At 39.5% G+C, this 20,076-nt stretch overlaps 1 protein-coding gene across 3 annotated transcripts in view; it reads left to right on the top strand.

Annotated features, from left to right (window-relative positions):
- Window positions 1-20,076, top strand: part of LOC124795286 — a 263,102-nt gene that overhangs the window by 182,798 nt on the left and 60,228 nt on the right. For all 3 annotated transcript variants that reach the window (XM_047259244.1, XM_047259243.1, XM_047259242.1), the window contains one exon: window positions 203-351. In XM_047259244.1, the coding sequence (XP_047115200.1) occupies window positions 203-351 (149 nt within the window). The remainder of the gene's footprint in view (window positions 1-202; window positions 352-20,076) is intronic.

The raw sequence follows: 20,076 nt of genomic DNA, 5'->3' as shown, positions 1-20,076 counted from the left end.
ATTTGTGTGGGAATTCTCGAAGCACTACAAGGGTTGCCAACCACAGTTTGCTCCAACACATTACTGGCACGACTTACAAAGGTTCTAGAATTTTTTGAACAGACCTTGTAATTACTTTAAATTTTTGTGTAATTTAATAGTTTTGTGTCTACCTCACTACATCAAAATGTAGATAAAGATATTTTATTTGTTTACTTTTCAGGTCGGAAGTTGTATGGAATATAAGAGCTTTGACTCAGTTCCAGTGGATCTTCACATTTCTCAATGACACACTAAGGCTATATATTAATTTTAATAAATGTACTGAAGATGGCATTGTTGAAGATCTGGACTTTATTTCATATCTCACAGGTTTGCATCTTAGTTTATGAATCTGCATTGGAATGTACATTATTTGATCAAAAGTATCTGGACACCTGACTGAAAATGACTTACAAGATTGTGGCGCCCTCCATCGGTAATGCCAGAATTTAATATGGAGTTCTCCCACCCTTAGCCTTGATGACAGCTTCCACTCTCGCAGGCTGGAAGGTTTCTTGGGGAACGCTAGCCCATTCTTTACAGAGTGCTACACTGAAGAGAGGTATCGATGTCGGTCGGTGAATCCTGGCACAAAGTCGGCATTCCAAACATCCTAAAAGTGTTCTATAGGATTCAGGTCAGGACTCTGTGCAGGCCAGTCCATTACAGGGATGTTATTGTTGTGTAACCACTCTGACACAGGCCGTGCATTATGAACAGGTGCTCGATCGTGTTGAAAGATGCAATCGCCATATCCCTGATTTGCTCTTCAGCTGTGGGAAGCAGAAAGCTACATAAAGCATCAATGTATGCCCGTGCTGTGACGTTGCACACCCGAGCTGTTCCTTCCTAATGGGCCGGTCGCAAGCAAGTGATGACTCCACCCAACAAAGTCGTGGCTGCTCAAATTTATCGGCCGACATGATACCTGAATCATACTAATCTAGTATTTGCACTACATGCTAAAATGATTAATCCGACTCTTTCAAAATCTGTTCTCTACGTTTGACATCATTTACATTGTACACGATCGCATCATGCAACGTTACATCTGAATATAAAGCACCACAAGCACATTTGAATATGCATTTCCTTGTCATACTTGTAAATCTGTTAACCACTCACGATAAGTTGGGTCTGACCTTTTCCTCCAAAAAAAGAATTGGTATCTAGCTGCCACCACATACATTTGTTGGTCGTAATAGCTAGTTAAAGAATCTACAACCTGATCCTAGCAAAGTTCACTCAGAGTGGTGTGAGGGAACAATTTCTGAATGAGGCGTAAAACTGTACCTGGTATGTTGTGAGCAATGGTGTGGGCTTCATACAATTGCAACCACTCGATCCATCCCTCTTCTTTTTCATTACACTAGCAAAAAGGCTGAATGGCACTCGGAGCTGCAGTTGTTGCTTGTGGCGCTGTGTGATTGGCTTTAATCACCAGGAGCTGCTGTACTGTGTTTACTAGTGCTAAGAACTGCTGCATCTGAAACTGAAACAGCTGTGTTGCAGTTGAGGTGCGTGAGCAGGGGGTGGGAGAGGTGGGTTGCTCATTTTGGAATAGACAAATGCGAAAAACAGACGAGGCAAGCAATAAAATAGGCACACAAGCAAAGAAAATTTCTGCAGCGCCCACTTGAAAACTCAGAATAGAAAAAACACTATAAGGCACACTGTTAAAATATGTAAAAACACCATTGCAAAGAAAAGACAAGGTAGAATTAAGGTTCCAGCAAAACACACACCCCACGACAAAAGAAAATATTACAGTCCGTGGCAGCTTATGGCTCAGGGTTCGACTCATCATCAAATATTACGTCCAGCCTTGTCATCAAATATGGGGTTTCCAGGAATCCTTCTTACTAAGTTCGCTACAGAAACATTCAACAGGGTGTATATGACCCGGGACAACCAGGAGATCCGGGAAAAACTGAGGAATTATTTCATCTGGGAGAAAACTGGGAATTTTTTCATCCGGGAGAAAACAGAACTTTTTAGAATTCTGGGAACTTCTCATTGTTTTATTTTACAGTTAAATTTTTTGTAATTTAGACTGGTAAGAACCAGTACTCTAACAAATGATATTACTGTATCATAATACTGCAGCAATAAAACGTGAACCGGGAGGGGGGGACGAAAGTAAAACTTAAGTTGCGATGTGCGCCATATACAACATCAAAACACACTGCTCATACAAGCCTCTGTCAACAGCAAAATGCATCAAACGCTCTAGGAAGACAACGCAATGCTTCATAACAACAAATTGCCTCCGATGAGCGTGACATCACAACTGCTTACATTACATTAATTTGAGCAGTTGCGAGCGAGCTTGTACGCATGCGCAGTTGAGTCGCGTGTGAGTAGTACTTTCTCCCGCTTCTAGCTACAGAAGTGTGGCTGTTAGCTGTATAAGCAGTAGCAGCAAGCAGCCAGACACTACCCAGAAAAATTTTACTGGCTCACCCAAGCTGCCAGATTCACGCATGGTATCCTCCCCAGGTGGCAATTTCAGGGGACGAGGGGGGAGCGGCAAATTCATGTTCTTGAGGGGGGGGAAAAAAAAAACTAGTATATAGTGTACGTTGATCTATCGATTTTTCACACGATTTTGAAATGCACCCCTGTTGGTTTTTGAACACATTCTAAGTTGATTTCCGAATGAATCCTAAGTTAAGTTTTGAATGCGTGCATAGTGTACATAATCTATCTAGTATTGCCCCTGTCCGGAAATATCGTAGATCCGCGGCTGATGCACAGAGCAGTTTGAGTTGTAGTAGGGAGGTGGGTAGTCTCCAGGTGACCTGTGTTTACGTTTAGTGATTTTGCTGTTCTCTTCATTTATTGCTCTCACGTCAAATGAAAACAAAATGGATTTTAGTGGCCGGGAGCTGTCAAGTGAATTAAAATACATTCACATAACTATGGAAAACTAAAATATGTTATTAGTTTCAGATTTTATTTTATTTTCACCTTTCTGACAGTCAAGCATTAATCGCCTCGCAGAACAATGAAGTTACTTTTGTTGGTTTGCTAAAGAAATTTGGCTTTTATTAATATTTTCTACTGAGGCAGTCAATTTATTTGAAACAAAGTGTTTAATTCCACACTATTGGCTAGTTTCAACTGTTCGCTGCATTTCAAGTGTACGTTTTCATCTTCTAGAAGCTGTGGCATTATGCCACAATAAAGAACCAAACATAAGATAATACATTACTGGTACACTAAGAAAATTTACCTCCAGATCTGGAGATACAAATCTGCACTTTAAGCCAAATTATGCATTTTAGTATGGTTAACGAAATTCTGATGCACTTGGATTATCCTTTAATGTCTTGTTTCTTTTATGACATAATGTAAGATCTTTCAATGTTTTATACGTACGAACAACAGGCTTCCCGCGTCATCGTAGGTGCGCAAGCGCAGTGATGCCTATTATTTGGCGCTCTCTGACAACTGCTGAAATGAACCTTTTTCTAACAAGTCACGGAAAAATATTGGGAATGGTTGTTTGAAAAGCAATGGTTTCGAAGTAAATTTCCTTTTTACGCAATCTGGACTATGTGTGAGAATGTACAACAGATTTCTTAAATCACATAGCATTTGACTCTCATTTAAAAATCAACTCTGAGTACAACCATTTAGAAGAATTTCAAGCCCAGAAGATCAGACATTTATGTTTTTGTTAAAAATTTTGCTGATGCATTTGTGTGATTTACACACGCAAAAAAGATCAACTTTATGTGTGAAAGCTTAGCTTCTCTTGCAGCTTATTAATCTTAGAGACCAATATTATATGTGAAAGCTTTTTTTTTTCTTTTAGCAACACTATGTATATTAATTTAAACCATTAACTTTTACTATTTGTTTGTTTGCACTGCTTAACAGTTATGTTTCTATTGGCTGACTACATCACGTGTCCTATGCTCTGAATATCAGCTCTCATTGGCTGGTGAGACCATGTGACATGAACTATGACTGGCTTACAAAGGCGCATCGCAATCTCAATTTCAGTGCTTCGGAAAGTAACATGCAGTATTTAGTGGAATACGAATTTATACTTTCTTAATACGAAAAGATGTAGTGTATATGTTGGTGCACATCAAACATCGTTCCAAAATGTATTTTTTTTTTTCTTGTGTTTTGTTTTCTCAAGTGCAGGAAGTTCTACACCAATGTATAAAACCGTAACCATTCAAAGGATTGAAAAAAGGTGTATTTTCACTCGAGAGAAAGTGTATTTTTAACCGGGAAATCTGGGATTATTATTATTATTTCCTTGTCCGCAGATACACCCTGTTCGAACAAATCTTATTAATGAGTTTTATTACAAAAAAACCAATGACAGTACTTAACTTTCACAACCAAACAGAAGTCACACAAGCGAAGGACGACATACAAAATAAGCAAGGCTCTTCAGTATAAATAATCACAAGTCTGTGCTACATAGGCAGTATAAGTGAAGCAACTAGAGGTGACACTTCTATATAAGTGTCTAATCTTGAATCTACTATTCAACTGGGACATCGCCAGTCAGTCACGACACTCATGTCCTCTCCACATAGGGGCCGCTGCTGTTGCATTGTTGTCCTGGTGAGGAGTCGATCAGCATGCGATTGGCTGATTTCTCACGGCCATCTCTGCTTTGTCATTCCTGGCTGGTGTGCCAGCATTTGACTTCATGTCATAACAGTGAATGTGCGCGCTTTTGCCAGAAAAAGAACTACTGCTCAAAAGATAGTGTGAAAGTTGTTTTCTGTGTTGTGTTTCAGTGCTCCACGCACCAGATTCAGATTCTTTATTTGCCATTCACCACATGTTGTAAAATAGGCTCTATAGCGATGTCAAGATACATAAGAAGTTATTATATTAGTTTATGTTTACATTACAAGTACAAATTATTTATGCTACATTAATCAAATGTACAGCATTGCAATCATAGGCTTAAAACTCAATTTCTGTGTTACAAGTATCCAAGAATTCTGTAAGACTGTGGTATGGATTGTCTATGAACCATTTGTGCAGTTTACTTTTTAAATTATTGAAAGCTGTATTGAGTGCAGTATGTGGTAATTTGTTAAATAATTTCAAACAGTTCACTTTGTGAGAGTTGCGTGTTTTTGTCAGCCTATGTCTAGATTTGTCAATACGCTCTTTGTTTCTGGTGCCATGAAAGTGTATGTTCTCTCTGGTGTTAAATTTTGTTCTGTTCTTTTTAGCATATATGAGTGATGCACAAATATAAAGACTTATCACTGTCATTATTTTCATTTTGATGAATAAGGGACGGGAGTGTTCCCTTAGACCAACAGATTAGATTAATACTAGTTCCACGGATCATGAATACGATATTTCGTAATGATGTGGAACGAGTCAAATTTTCCAATACATGACATAATTAGGTTAATTTAACAACATACTTAAGTTAATATAACAACTTTATTTTTTGTGTTTTTTGTTTTTCTTTATTTTTTTATTTTTTTTATTTTTTTAAATTTTTTTTCTTAATTTATATCTAAAAATTCCTCTATGGAGTAGAAGGAGTTGTCATTCAGAAATTCTTTTAATTTCTTCTTAAATACTTGTTGGTTATCTGTCAGACTTTTGATACTATTTGGTAAGTGACCAAAGACTTTAGTGCCAGTATAATTCACCCCTTTCTGTGCCAAAGTTAGATTTAATCTTGAATAGTGAAGATCGTCCTTTCTCCTAGTATTGTAGTTATGCACACTGCTATTACTTTTGAATTGGGTTTGGTTGTTAATAACAAATTTCATAAGAGAGTATATATACTGAGAAGCTACTGTGAATATCCCTAGATCCTTAAATAAATGTCTGCAGTATGATCTTGGGTGGACTCCAGCTATTATTCTGATTACACACTTTTGTGCAATAAATAGTTTATTCCTCAGTGATGAATTACCCCAAAATATGATGCCATATGAAAGCAATGAGTGAAAATAGGCGTAGTAAGCTAATTTACTAAGATGTTTATCACCAAAATTTGCAATGACCCTTATTGCATAAGTAGCTGAACTCAAACGTTTCAGCAGATCATCAATGTGTTTCTTCCAATTTAATCTCTCATCAATGGACATACCTAAAAATTTGGAATATTATACCTTAGCTATATGCCTCTGTTTAAGGTCTATATTTATTAATGGCATCATACCATTCACTGTACGGAACTGTATGTACTGTGTCTTATCAAAATTCAGTGAGAGGCCGTTTACAAGGAACCACTTAGTAATTTTCTGAAAGACAGTATTGACAATTTCATCAGTTAATTCTTGTTTCTCAGGTGTGATTACTATACTTGTATCATCAGCGAAGAGAACTAACTTTGCCTCTTCTTGAATATAGAATGGCAAGTCATTAATATATAATAAGAACAACAAAGGACCCAAGACTGACCCTTGTGGAACCCTATTCTTGATAGCTCCCCAGTTTGAGGAATGTGCTGATCTTTGCATGTTACGAGAACTACTTATTTCAACTTTCTGCACTCTTCCAGTTAGGTACGAATTAAACCATTTGTGCACTGTCCCACTCATGCCACAATACTTGAGCTTGTCTAGCAGAATTTCATGATTTACACAATCAAAAGCCTTTGAGAGATCACAAAAAATCCCAATGGGTGGTGTTCGGTTATTCAGATCATTCAAAATTTGACTGGTGAAAGCATATATGGCATTTTCTGTTGAAAAACCTTTCTGGAAACCAAACTGACATTTTGTTAGTACTTCATTTTTACAGATATGTGAAGCTACTCTTGAATACATTACTTTCTCAAAAATTTTGGATAAAGCTGTTAGAAGGGAGATTGGACGGTAATTGTTGATATCAGATCTATCCCCCTTTTTATGCAAAGGTATAACAATAGCATATTTCAGTCTATCAGGGAAAATGCCCTGTTCCAGAGAGCTATTACACAGGTGGCTGAGAATCTTACTTATCTGTTGAGAACAAGCTTTTAGTATTTTGCTGGAAATGCCATCAATTCCATGTGAGTTTTTGCTTTTAAGCAAGTTTATTATTTTCCTAATTTCAGAGGGAGAAGTGGGTGAGATTTCAATTGTATCAAATTGCATAGGTATGGCCTCTTCCATTAACAGCCTAGCATCTTCTAATGAACGCCTGGATCCTACTATATTCACAACATTTAGAAAATGATTATTAAAAATATTTTCAACTTCTGACTTTTTGTTCGTAAAGTTTTCATTCAATTTGATGGTAATACTGTCTTCCTCTGCTCTTGGTTGACCTGTTTCTCTTTTAATAATATTCCAAATTGTTTTAATTTTACTATCAGAGTTGCTGATTTCAGACATGATACACATACTCCTGGATTTTTTAATAACTTTTCTTAATATAACACAGTAGTTTTTATAATTTTTGATAGTTTCTGGGTCACTACTCTTTCTTGCTGTCAGATACATTTCCCTTTTCCGGTTACAAGATATTTTTATACCCTTAGTAAGCCACGGTTTGTTACAAGGTTTCTTACGAGTATATTTAACTATTTTCTTGGGGAAGCAGTTTTCAAATGCATTTACTAAAATGTCATGAAATAAATTATATTTTAAATTGGCATCAGGTTCACGGTGCACCTCATCCCAGTCTAACTGCTGTAGGCTTTCCCTGAAATTTGCAATTGTTAAATCGTTGACTGAACGTACTACTTTGGAGGACTGTTTAGTATTGCTGAATGGAGCTATGTCATATATTGTAACTAGCTGTGCACCATGATCAGAAAGACCATTCTCAACAGGCTGAGCATTTATCTGGTTAAACTTATCTTGGTCTATAAAGAAGTTATCTATCAGTGAGCTGCTATCCTTTACCACCAGAGTAGGAAAATCAATAACGGGTGTCAAATTGAAAGAACCGAGTAATACTTCAAGGTCATTTTTCCTATTACCCTCTTTCAGAGAATCTACATTGAAGTCCCCACAAATAATAATTTGCTTCCCCCTGTCTGACAGATAGCGCAACAAGGAGTCCAAATTTTTCAGAAATAGATGAAAATTTCCTGATGGGGACCTATATACAGTTACAATTATAAATGTGCCTTTATTTAATTTAAGCTCACAGGCACATGCTTCTATATGTTTCTCTACACAAAACTTTTTTGTTTCTATACTTTTTGCAAAATGATAACTTTTGACATACACTCCTGGAAATGGAAAAAAGAACACATTGACACCGGTGTGTCAGACCCACCATACTTCCTCCGGACACTGCGAGAGGACTGTATAAGCAATGATCACACGCACGGCACAGCGGACACACCAGGAACCGCGGTGTTGGCCGTCGAATGGCGCTAGCTGCGCAGCATTTGTGCACCGCCGCCGTCAGTGTCAGCCAGTTTGCCGTGGCATACGGAGCTCCATCGCAGTCTTTAACACTGGTAGCATGCCGCGACAGCGTGGACGTGAACCGTATGTGCAGTTGACGGACTTTGAGCGAGGGCGTATAGTGGGCATGCGGGAGGCCGGGTGGACGTACCGCCGAATTGCTCAACACGTGGGGCGTGAGGTCTCCACAGTACATCGATGTTGTCGCCAGTGGTCGGCGGAAGGTGCACGTGCCCGTCGACCTGGGACCGGACCGCAGCGACGCACGGATGCACGCCAAGACCGTAGGATCCTACGCAGTGCCGTAGGGGACCGCACCGCCACTTCCCAGCAAATTAGGGACACTGTTGCTCCTGGGGTATCGGCGAGGACCATTCGCAACCGTCTCCATGAAGCTGGGCTACGGTCCCGCACACCGTTAGCCCGTCTTCCGCTCACGCCCCAACATCGTGCAGCCCGCCTCCAGTGGTGTCGCGACAGGCGTGAATGGAGGGACGAATGGAGACGTGTCGTCTTCAGCGATGAGAGTCGCTTCTGCCTTGGTGCCAATGATGGTCGTATGCGTGTTTGGCGCTGTGCAGGTGAGCGCCACAATCAGGACTGCATACGACCGAGGCACACAGGGCCAACACCCGGCATCATGGTGTGGGGAGCGATCTCCTACACTGGCCGTACACCACTGGTGATCGTCGAGGGGACACTGAATAGTGCACGGTACATCCAAACCGTCATCGAACCCATCGTTCTACCATTCCTAGACCGGCAAGGGAACTTGCTGTTCCAACAGGACAATGCACGTCCGCATGTATCCCGTGCCACCCAACGTGCTCTAGAAGGTGTAAGTCAACTACCCTGGCCAGCAAGATCTCCGGATCTGTCCCCCACTGAGCATGTTTGGGACTGGATGAAGCGTCGTCTCACGCGGTCTGCACGTCCAGCACGAACGCTGGTCCAACTGAGGCGCCAGGTGGAAATGGCATGGCAAGCCGTTCCACAGGACTACATCCAGCATCTCTACGATCATCTCCATGGGAGAATAGCAGCCTGCATTGCTGCGAAAGGTGGATATACACTGTACTAGTGCCGACATTGTGCATGCTCTGTTGCCTGTGTCTATGTGCCTGTGGTTCTGTCAGTGTGATCATGTGATGTATCTGACCCCAGGAATGTGTCAATAAAGTTTCCCCTTCCTGGGACAATGAATTCATGGTGTTCTTATTTCAATTTCCAGGAGTGTATATGGCAACTCCTCCTTTCTCCATATTTTCTCTCATTACATGTGCAGAGAGCTTATAACCACTTACATTTACCTTATCCATATCAGTAACAATGTGATGCTCAGACCGGCATAGTATATCTATTTCATTCTCAGCTTCTAAATCTTCTAAACAAACCAGAAGCTCATCTACTTTATTCTTTAAACTCCCAATATTTTGATGAAATATACTTACATTATTTTTAATTATACTTTTATGAGAACCTTTCCTTATTCTAACATTTGCAGTACTCTCAGTACTCTCCTGTCTGAGTTTCTCATTGTGCTTAGGCCTAGTTCCTATACCAGTGGTCACATGGTGTTCAGAGAGGCAGATTATGTCAATTGGGTTGGGTGACTTTAATTCATCAATGCAATTACCTAGGACTGAGATACAACTTGGTGGAGATAAAATTTCTGGTGATTGGTGAAAATTTATAATTGATAGCTGTGATTGGTGATCCAATGTGCTAGAATTGTGCTGTTTAATTTCTTTCCTAAACTGAAGATTTGTTTCAATCCTGACCTCTCGTAGAACTTGACATCTTTCTGTCTTACCTATCCTAAAAAAGGTGCTGCTCCAACACCTGTAACCACTGGTATTTTACCATTAATGGCAGTGCCTCCCCCCTTAAATTTCCTGCTATTACCCCAGCCAGTTTCCCCTTCCCTTTCCTGTTGAGATGTAGGCCGTGCCTGGTATAGTCCCACCTACTGAGATAATCAACAGGAACCACACCAATATGAGCCCCCGCACCCGACCCAAGCAGCCGTTCCAACTCCAAATTAACTCTCCCAACAGAAGAGTTCAAATGAGGCCGGTCATGGCGTCTCAGGACAGATACAAATTCAACATTGGTGTGTCTCGATGCCGACGCAATCTTTACCAGGTCACACTCTATACTGTACCAAGGATCTCTGTCGATGCTGTTCCCTGGCCCTCCCGCAATAACCACGGTGTCTTCCCTGGTAAATCACTTTACAGAGTGAACCTAAATCCTCTGTCACCTGATCCAGACTAGCACTTGGTTTGAAAAAATTTGTGACCTGGTATTCTGGTCCTAATTCCTCCTGCAGAAGTTGGCCTACACCTCTGGCATGAGAACTGCCTAACAACAAAACTTTCTTCCTTTTTGATGACTTTCCTACATTCTTTTTCAATTTCCTATTGAAAGTTTGTTGTGTCCTGTCTACACCTACCTCTGCTTGAGGCTGAAGTAATAGGTCAAACTTATTTTTGACATTCACCACAAAACTGTCAGACTTAGTTCTAGGCCTGTTCCTTCTGCTACCTGTTGCCACTTCCCACCTCTCTTTGCCCTTCTCCCTCCTTAACCTGTCCAGATCTTCCCTAGCCTGATCTAGCTCAGCCTGAAGGGCAGCAATTTTCCCCTCCTGTTCCACTATCTTCCTATCTCTGCTGCAAATCCTACATAACCACTGATGAGCCTGATCCACTTTCCCAACACCCACGCCACTGCAGTCCCCCCAGTGAAAAAAACTACTGCATCCATCACACCAAACCCCGGAACTAACAATTCTACGGCAAGTCAGGCACTTCTCACTCATGGCAAAAATAATACTTTAGCTAGAATAAATCAATTAAATTACCGAAAATCAAAAAAGACGTTACAAGAATTAAGCCTATTCACAAATCTATATAAGCAAGTTTCTGATTTAAAATTCCGCTGTTTTTCTGAGATCTGTATTAAAACAACGAAGGTATACGCTATTTATTATATATTTCACTCGATGGAATGAAAAAAGGACAATTAAACGAGATACTTTAACTTTGATTCTCCAAAAACGTTACGAGAATAGGCCTATAAACAAATGTATATAGGCAAGTTTCTGATATAAAGTTACGCTGTTTTTCTGAAATCTGTATTAAAACAACAGTGCACATTATTCGTAGCACCTTTTCTTGCATCAGTTGTACATCACTGACATGACATGAGTGGCCCAATAGTAGCAGCCCATAAGATATATCAGACTGAAAAAATCCAAAGTAAGCTGTTCTGAGATATTTGTTACTCACTAGATCAAGCAGTTTCCAGATGATGTAGGACACCCTTGATAACTTTTTGCAGACCTGGATGATATGCAGACCTGGTTGATTTGGGGTTGCCAGTTAAGTTTGGAGTCAATGTGTATTGCAAGCAGTTTTACGGGTTTTGGTTCTACCTCTTTAGTCAGTCCCAACTGCAGATGCTGAGTTTTCTCTGGATTACATAGAAGTTTGTTAGCCGAGAACCAGTTTAGTGTTAATGTGAGAGAGTCCTGTGATTTCTGGTGTGCCTTTGATAAATCTCAATCTGTGCTGATTAAGGTTGTATCATCCCCATAGCAGATAACTGACTCAGGCCCAACATAAGATGGCAAATCATTAATTGCAACAAAGAAGAAGAAAGGACCAAGGACAGAGCCCTGATGTGCACCAGATGTGACACTGTTCATAGAAGAGTGTCTATTTTTAATTGACACATTGTTTTTCTGTTGTTTAGATAAGAGTTGATTATTTCTAAATCTGTGTTATTTATACCATAATACTACAGTTTGGCTAGTGGGTGTCAAAGGGGATTCAATCAAATGCCTTACTCAGATCGCAAGGTCCAAGTGAGACTGTTTGTTTATTTTCAAATGCAGTTAATGTCTGATTAACTATTTCAAGGACTGCAGAGGTGGTATTTTTCCCTTGTCAAAAACCATGCTGTCTATTACAGAAGAGGTCATACTTTTTAAAATAGTTTCTTAGTTGTGTGTGGAAAATCGCTTCAAATATTTTGGAAAAGATTGGTACAATAGACACTGCTCTGTAGTTTTTAGGTAGGTCTTTTCCCCCTTTTTGTATATAGGTATAACTTTGGAGATTTTGAGCTGTTCAGGGAAAACTCCAACTTCTAGGCGTTTATTCATAATAAAAGCAAGTGGATTGCAAATTAGGTGTATTGCCCTTCTTATTATGCAGTTCGATATCTAGTAATAGTCCATGCTTTTCAAGTTTGAAAATTTTGTAACAATCTTTATTATATCTGTGGGTGTGACAGGGTCCCAGTGAAATTCATGTCCTTTAGGTGGCTGATCAGCAAGTATATCAATTGCTGGTATGTCTGACTCAATTTTTTATTTTAATTTATTTACTATATTTATTGAGCTCTGTTGGCTCAAGTAGAACATCTTGTGTTTGGGTAAAAGTATGTTCTTGTTTTATAATATCCCAAACAGCCTTACACTTGTTTGGGGCTCCTTCTACACAGTTTTCACAGGCAGCTTGTTTGGTTAAGATTGGCTTTGTAATTTTTTTTTTTTTTTTTTTTTTTTTTTTTTTTTTTTTTTTTTTTTTTTTTTTTCCAGGTAGTCTTTGTAATAAGTATCATTTTGTTCTGCCCCACGTTTGCCATTGTTTTTGTGTTTTCTACAGTGAGAGCTTGAGATTTTCGTGCCTAACAAGCGGACTAGACATTATCAACTAGTTTAAAAGTTTCTGAAATGTTCAAATTTGATGATAGTAAACTATACATGATATTTTTGCAACATTTGATTACTGTAATTTTCATTAAATATTTGTAACTGGGTTAAGGTATTGGTGCAATAATATAAACATATTACTGTCTTCCATTATAATTTCATTTTGTAATTAAAATAATTTATTTCATGCTACTGTAATATTATGTACCAGTAAGAATTCTATGGCATTAATAGACATGAGTATCTTTGAAGCCTTTTCAGAAACTTTGTGACAGATACCATCATTGTGTTGCAAGAGTTGCAAAATATTGTGATTTTGAAATCTTCAGTGACAGACACCTATGTTGCACTATGGCCACATACAACAGTTGTCTTCACTCAAATTTGCAGATAGTACAACTTCTACATACATCTAGAAATTTTAAAATCTCTGTCACTGTTAATGAACCTTCCCCACAACTGCCATGTCGTTGACCACGTAAGGTCATCAACGAAGAAAGAGTTGAGTAGGAATTAATAAGCAGTCAACCAGCTAACAGAATCAGAATGCTATGATGATGAACAACACACCAGTGCATCCATAATTTTTGTATCGATTTTATTTTGAGGTGCTTGTAAGTTCAGTCATGATTTAAACTATTCAAACTTTTTTGGGGGCAAAGAAATTTCTTGGTAATGATTTCTAATAAGCTGAGAAATCAAGACAAATTTTAGCTGCTGTCATTTTGAGAAGGTCTAATAATTTACTCAAAATGGTAACAACTGGTAAAAACTCTCAAGTCTTAAATTGGCATGTTCTTGCTCATGGTTTTCATTTGTTTTCTGACAACTCTAGCGAGTTGACAAGTTTGTGATCCCAGGCTCAAAGTCAATGTTGTGTTATGTAATTAATACTGTTTTGTTTCAGTGAATGGTACACTGTGATACATTTTTGAATAGGTCTTTAGGAGAGCAAATGAATTACCAAATAAAAATACAGGGTGTCATTTAAAAAGTCATACGGCTGTTCATATGTTTGTAAAAAACAATGCTACAACGAAGGTAATCATGCTGATTGATGTCCCCCTGATGGCTAAAGAACAATTGCTTGAAACATTTTGTAATTTGCATCTGGACAAACATTTATTTAGGGTGGTAAAGATAAATGGGACACCCTGCATAACCCACTCATAGTCCTAGCCATTTACATGCGTACTCAATTTATTGTAACTTTTCTCCTTTTGAGTGAAATTACCTAATGACTAAATTTTAATTTATTAACATTAAATGTGTCTTAAATCATGATTATTTCTGAAAGACAATTAGTTCTGAATTCTTATTTATTATATATGTTTTTCCGCCCTTACAAAATGATTTCAGTGTAATTTATAAAATATTAGAAAAATTAAGAAATATCCATCCCCTATATTACATGCTAAATGTCTTCTTTCTTTTCACCTAATTTATTTTACTTCATGCATCATAATGAAGGATGAATGAGACTGCAAAGTTCACTGGAAGCCTTTGAGGGAATTGCATCTTATAATCTCCCCCTCCTCCTATCTCTCTCTCTCTCTCTCTCTCTCTCTCTCTCTCTCTCTCTGTGTGTGTGTGTGTGTGTGTGTGTGTGTGTGTGTGTGTGTGTGTGTGTGTGTGTGTGTGTGTGTCCTCTCTCTCTCTCTTTCAGAATCAGTTGTGCATATTCACAGATAGTCTCTAGAACAGTCTAGAGCAAGCTGTACAAGTACTGTCCCATGCGGCATAGGTCCCTGCAAATGCCCATTGGCTTACCTGTGGACAAGAAAAAGTGCAATAAGCTATCCACCAAACGCCATTTTACATGCGTTCTGTGTATATGTGAGTCACTTGTTCACATCTGCGTGTGGACACTCGGCTGGCATGGCACCATCATGTAGCTGGCTGGCTGCCATGTGCACCAGGCTGCCTGCATGCAGCCACTTGCACCTGCTCTGCAGTTTTTTTACATTGTGTTCCCCATATTGACCATCTGAGTTAGAAAGTATTTCCATACCTTAAACTGTGCAACCTTTTGAGTGATACATTTCCTAATGGATAAGTGCCTCTTTGTGAACTTTACTCAGTGTTTGAACACTTACTGTTCTTAATGTATTGCTCATCAACATCTACGTCTGTGTACATACTCCACAAGCCACTATACAGGATTTGGCAGATGGTGCCTTGTACCACTACTAGTCATTCTGTTTCACGTTCCACTCGCAAATTGAGCGATGGAAAACAATTGTCCATATGGCTATGAGCACTGTAGCAGAGAGGGACTGTACGTTGGGAAGCTGTTGCAGCGCTGCTTCGCGCCCATTTGTAGGGGGTCCAGAGAGTGACGCGACAGCAGGCAGGCTCGCTTGACTAGGTGGCCAACAAACGCACAAGCCGGCCGATCTGCTAGCTTTCTCAAACGATTGTAAAGAAGAAACTACTTAGCAGAGAAAAAATTGATCCTCACGCATCTCGTAGCTTTATTCATCAGTTCCATGATGAACTAATTTCTTGTATCTTGTCTTCATGGTCCTTACATGAAATGTAATTTGGTAGCAGTTGAATGTTCTGCAGTCAACCATAATATAATACCACAATATTTTCTAAATTTTCACAATAATGTTTCACAAAAAGAATAACTAGTTCCCTCGAGTGATTCCCACTTGATTTCATTGAGCATTTCTTCAATGTTCATGTGTTGGTCGACCTACTGATAAAAAGTCTAGCAGGGTGACTCTGAATTGCTCCGATGCCTTCCTTTAAGCTGGCCTAATGGTGACCCCAAATGCTCAAGCAGCATTCAGAAATAGAATGCACTAATGTTTCATGTGCATTATCCTTTATAGGTGAGCAACATTTCCTTAGAATTCTCCCAGTAAACCAAAGTCAACCATTCACCTTCCCAACTACCAATCTTAAATGCTCATTCTGTTTCATATTACTATCAGTGTCAAGCCTAAATATTTTTCATGACTGTGTCAAGCAGCACACCACCATTACTGTATTCAAACATTAAAGGTTTGTTTTTCTTACTCATCTTTGTTAACTTATAGCTTTCTACATTTAGAGGAAGCTGCTATTCATCATATCAAATTGAGATTCTTCCAGTCATCCCATACACTACATCATCAGTTGACGACCACAGATTTCTGCTGTCCCTGTCCAACAGATCATTTATTTTATGGAGGATAAGAGTATTCCTATCACACTTCCCTCTGACATTGCTGACAATACCCTTGTGTCTGAAGAAAAAACATCTTCAAGGACAACACACTGGGTACTAATTCTGAAGAAATCTTCAAGTCACTCATTTATATGGGAACCTATTCTGCATGCTCAGACTTCTATTAACAGTATGTAGTGGACACCTTGTCAAACACTTTCTGGGAATCGAAATATGGTTGTGTCTGTTGCCAATGATCTGCAGCTTGACTGATATTGTGCGAGAAAGAGGCAAGCTGAGCTTTGCATGAGTGATGCTTTATAAATCCATGCTCATTAGTAGACCGAAGCTTTTCTGTCTCAAGGAAATTTATTACATTCAAACTTACAATACGCTAAAGGACCTGCAGCAAACTGATGTTAGGAATATTGGCCTCTAATTTTGTGGGTCTGTTATTTTACCCTTCTTATACATGGGAGTCACCTGCACTTTTTTGCAGTTGTTTGGAACTTTGCACTGCCATGAAATTTATGGTAATTGCAAACTAATTTAGCGGCCAGTGCCAAAGAGCACTTTCTGTAAAACCGAATTGCAATTCCATTCTGACTTGCTGATTAACTTACTATCAGCTCTTTCAGTTGCTTCTCAACACCAGGGATTCCTATTTCCACGTCCTCCATACAGTGTTATGTCTGTATGATCCTCGTACGTAAATGATTTTCAAAACATGAAATTTAAAACTTCAGGTTTTCTTCTGGTCTCTTCCATTGCTACAACAGACTGGTTGATGAATGACTGAATAGAAGCCTTTTATTTGCCCAGTGATTTTATGTAAGACCAGAGTGCTTCCTCTCGAACTATGCATGCAGCTTGCTCATTTTTCATAAATCACAAATTTTTATTATTATAAAGTAAAACTGTTCACACATACCAAATTAGTGTGTTCTCTGAACTGTTCAAGTTTTGTCTATGTCAAAAATTATCTAATTTCAGTTTGCCAACAATTTGGCCCATATATGAGCCTCCCATTGAAAATCTTCTTCCCACTTCCAAAATCACGAAACAGTTGATTCTGTTCCTTACCTTGACTGCTTGTTCTCCGCCTTTCCTGTATCAGACTAGAAACAGAGCAGTGTTTATAGGATTGAATTCACTTTGAGAAAGAAGGAAAGGGAGCAGGGGGGGGGGGAGGGAGGGGGGGGGCAATATCGTTTTCCATCCTTGGTGATCTAAGTAATGTGTGAAAGGCCTGAGAGAGGGTCTAGACCTCATTTTGTCATGTCCTGATACGAGGAATAATCTACCCATTACCCTTCTTATCCTTCCCACAGTGATATTCTGCCACCTTCTGAACCTATGCTGTAGTCATGTCCATCCCTACTCCACACCTCCTCCCAGCCCATTGCTTCATGGCTCATATCATTCCAGTAGATCCAAATGCAAGTCTTGTCCCATACATCCTCCCACATCCAGTTCAGTTGCAGGTGTCTCTTATCCCATCAAGGGAGGGCCACCTGTGAAAGCAGTCATGGAGCTACGACCTAAACTGCAACCACTGCACTGTTTTCTAAATGGGCATGACAACTAAAAACTTGTCTGTCCATGTCAATGACCATTGACAAACTGTGCCCACTTTAAGACTGCTTCACAGTTTGCGCCATCTCCTACAAACACCAGCTTTTCTGAATTGAGCAGGTGGGAACCCTCCCTGCAATGTAATCCTACATCCCTGCAACTCACATGGCTTTGCCTTCACTAGTCACTGTCCTTCACCTACCTATCTCCTTCCCTGCTCATACTCTAGCACTAAACAACATTAGGTTCCACCAACATACCTACAAGTCTTTTCCCCCCTTCTCTGCTTCTCCCCTTCCCCTTTCCCTCTTCTCTCCTTCTCTACCCTCCTCCCACCACCTCCCCACATCTGATATCAAACCTCCCAATGTCCCCATCTCCTCCCTGCATGTTCACACAAACAGCAGTACACCTCCCCCCACCCCTACCCTGCTATCCCTCCCAACCCCACCCTCCTGCATACCCCCACCACCCACACAAGATTGCTTCTCTCATGAGGTACTGTTGCTGTCCACAGTTGGGCCACACTGGCCAGCGGCAGTGGTAATGCATGAGAGCTGTGCTTTGTAAGTATATGTATGTTCTCTATTTCAGGAGGAGACCTTTTGGCCGAAAGCTAAAATGTATAGCATCTTTTCAGTGTGCAACACAATGTCTCCTCTATATAGTGAGTAGCAATCTGTCCTTTCCATAGTACTGTCATTATTCCATCCTGGACTTACAATTATTTGATTTTTTTCTGTATAAAATTTCATCCATTACATAGTGTTAACAATCAGTATCAAAAAATTTTATTTTTAATTACAAAATTAATTTTTGAACTAATATTTATACGTAATCTTGACTTAACGTTGAACATTATTCATCTGTCATTTCTAGGATAAGCAATTTAGAAAAGGAATTTCAGAGACTGGTGACATACTGATTTTTCTGGAATTTTCTATGAAAGTAAATTTAAGTAAAATTATGAACTGGAAGCCACAAACAAGCCTACCATTTCATAAAATAATTATAAAGTCATATCCAAGTGGACACAAGATTGAACATGTTAGCACTTGTCTACAAAATATGCATTTTATACACTAACAGTGTATCTCAATGATCACCAGCCCAGGCATTGATAATTTTATAAAATTGTTTCCTGGTTTGCCTTGTTACAAGACCCAGAAGTGAAGTTACACTCTGCCTTCTAAAAGATTCTTTACATCTACAGATGACTGGTTTCACCTGAGTATAGAACAGAGAAGGAATTAGCGCAACCAAATATCATATTCCATGCAAGATACTAGATGAGAATGAAATTGATTTAGTAGCCTTCCAGGAAACTCACGTTGAAACAATTTCCTTAGTGCTACATACAATAAGGTTTATGGTGTAGCCATGTACATTCAGTAACATATAGGAAAGGCCCACACTGTATTTACCAGCACCACGAATAGTATCCACAGAGTCACTGTCAAAATTGGTGAAATAACTACTGTGAATGTCGATAAATCACCAGGAACCATGTGGCCAGCACATGTTCTAAACTCTAATGACGACCATATGGTGTACTTAGGAGACTTCAGCAGTCATCATAGACTATGAAAATACAAATGTAATAATGTAAATGGGAACATGCTGGTTGATTGATCTGAAGAACACAATCTCCATCTTCTTTCTGACACTAAAGATTGGTGTACATTCCATTCTGGTACCTGGAGAACAGATTACAACCCTGATTTATGTTTTGTTTCCTCTCATTACAATGGCCTGCCATTACCAGCAACAAGGGGCTTACAAAACACTTGTTCGACCTATACTTGAGTATTGCTCATCATTGTGGGATCCATACCAGGCCGGGTTGACAGAGGAGATAGAGAAGATCGGAAGAAGAGTGGCGTGTTTCGTCACAGGGTTATTTGGTAAGCTTGATAGCGTTACGAAAATGTTTAGCAAACTCAAGTGACAGACTCCGCAAGAGAGGCGCTCTGCATCGCGGTGTAGCTTGCTATCCAGGTTCTGAGAGGGTGTGTTTCTGGATGAGGTATCGAATATATTGCTTCCCCCTACTTATACCTCTCGAGGAGATCACAAATGTAAAACTAGAGAGATTCGAGCACGCATGGAGGCTGTCCAGCAGTCGTTCTTCCCGCAAACCATACGCGACTGGAACAGGAAAGGGAGGTAATGATAATGGCACATAAAGTGCCCTCCACCACACACCGTTGGGTGGCTTGCGGAGTATAAATGTAGATAGATGTAGA

Source organism: Schistocerca piceifrons, chromosome 4 (genome assembly GCF_021461385.2).
Source record: "Schistocerca piceifrons isolate TAMUIC-IGC-003096 chromosome 4, iqSchPice1.1, whole genome shotgun sequence".
Taxonomy (NCBI): domain Eukaryota; kingdom Metazoa; phylum Arthropoda; class Insecta; order Orthoptera; family Acrididae; genus Schistocerca; species Schistocerca piceifrons.
This window is presented reverse-complemented; position numbering and strand designations above follow the sequence as displayed.